Raw genomic sequence first — 1,540 nt, forward strand, 5'->3', positions numbered from 1 at the left:
CGAACCTGCGGCCAAAGGCCTCTTTAGAGGGTTAAAGAGCAGGCATGCACGTTGAGGTCCATGGTGACCTGGGGGGTGGAGATCCACTTACACTGAGGGAAGGAGGGGCAGGAAAGGAGGTTGCTTCCAGAATGTGAGGGGGCTTCAAAACATTCTTGGGGGAAAATGGGATTAAAAGAGAATGGAGCTGTCAGAGCCCCAAATAAAATGATTTATTTAAAAAACAAACGAAGGAGAATGGAATCCCCCCACCCAGGAGCTTCTGAAGCGCCCTCATAGAAGTGCAGTGGGCGTGGGCGTGGGAGACATCTGCCTCCCCACCCTCGCCTGTGACCTTGAACAGTACATCACCCTCCAGGCTCACATTCTTCAGTGAGGTTGCCATAATCGGAGCACCTTTCTCGAGCACTGGACAGTGTACCTGTCACTCAATACCCTTGACCCCCAGGACTAGGACCTTCACAAGGGACAGCTGCATCACAATCCGCAGGGGGTTGGAAATGGGCTGCATTCAGAGGTCCCCCACTGGTGGCCGGAGAGCCTGATTCACCCCCACCCTCCACCCCACCCAGGACCTAGTGTTTAGCAAAGTCTGTTTAAAACCATTTTCAAGTGCCATTAGGTGGAGAACACAAACCCTGTTCTCCCGATTGAGTCCCCTGGGGTTGCTGTCTCACAGGTCTTAGAAGCATCACGAAAGAGCATGTTGGCTGACAATGAAGTTGTGGATGCCACCTGGGGGGGCCAGTGCAAGTGCCACCTGGGGGCCACAGCCACTGGGGGTCCAGTGCAATGAGAGTATGGATGCCACCTGGGGGACCAAGGACTGTGTGCACGTCTAAGTGAGACTTTACCAGGATGCCGCCTAGATGTAATTGTGGACAGTTTGAGAAGTGCCTGGGAGTCCGGTGTGAAGCAGGTGGGGAAACGGCAGTGAACTGTCAGGTACCACCATTCATAGAACTGTGTCTGTCTAGACCCTGTGAGATCACCTGTTCCCTGCAGGGTAAGGAATGAGGGTTGTGAAGATCCTCAGTCTTGACCTTGCTGCTGGTGGCCTCCTACTGCGCCAGGCCCCACCTGGGGTCAGGGAACCTGGTAGGTGTCCCAACCACAGTCTTACCTGGAAAGACTTCTCTGATGAGCTTGGTCAGGCGTGCCACAATTCCCAGCACAGCCTCCTCTCCCAGCTTCTCGTTGGCCACGTGAGGCGTGTCGTCCCTGCAAAACACCACTCGATCTGTTTGGTGTCAGCAACATCCGGGAAGGGCTCGGGCAAAGGAAGGTTCAGGGTTGCCTGGAGCAGAAAGCCTGGGGACCAAGTCTGCAGTGGAGCTGGGAGTCCGGCGGGACAGAGTCGACAGCCAGCTACCCCATTGTGCTTTGTTTGTTTGTTTGTTTGTTTGTTTGTTTGTTTGTATCCCTCATTTGGTCACTTAATCACACAGTTCGTCTGTAAAACAGGGATCATGGTGAGACCTACACACACACACTTTTGGTAGAACTAAGGGGAGTACACTAACACCCAATGCAGTAGCTG

The 1,540-nt window shown here is 53.8% G+C and overlaps 1 protein-coding gene across 1 annotated transcript in view; it reads right to left on the minus strand.

Annotated features, from left to right (window-relative positions):
- The window catches only part of SMPDL3B (sphingomyelin phosphodiesterase acid like 3B), a 38,328-nt gene that overhangs the window by 23,948 nt on the left and 12,840 nt on the right, over window positions 1–1,540 (minus strand). Inside the window, exon 3 of the mRNA XM_004705325.2 lies at window positions 1,124–1,221. Within this exon, the coding sequence (XP_004705382.1) occupies window positions 1,124–1,221 (98 nt within the window). The remainder of the gene's footprint in view (window positions 1–1,123; window positions 1,222–1,540) is intronic.

The sequence above is a fragment of the Echinops telfairi genome, unplaced genomic scaffold (genome assembly GCF_000313985.2).
Source record: "Echinops telfairi isolate 266 unplaced genomic scaffold, ASM31398v2 ScPeMD7_7457;HRSCAF=8495, whole genome shotgun sequence".
Classification (NCBI taxonomy): Eukaryota; Metazoa; Chordata; class Mammalia; order Afrosoricida; family Tenrecidae; genus Echinops; species Echinops telfairi.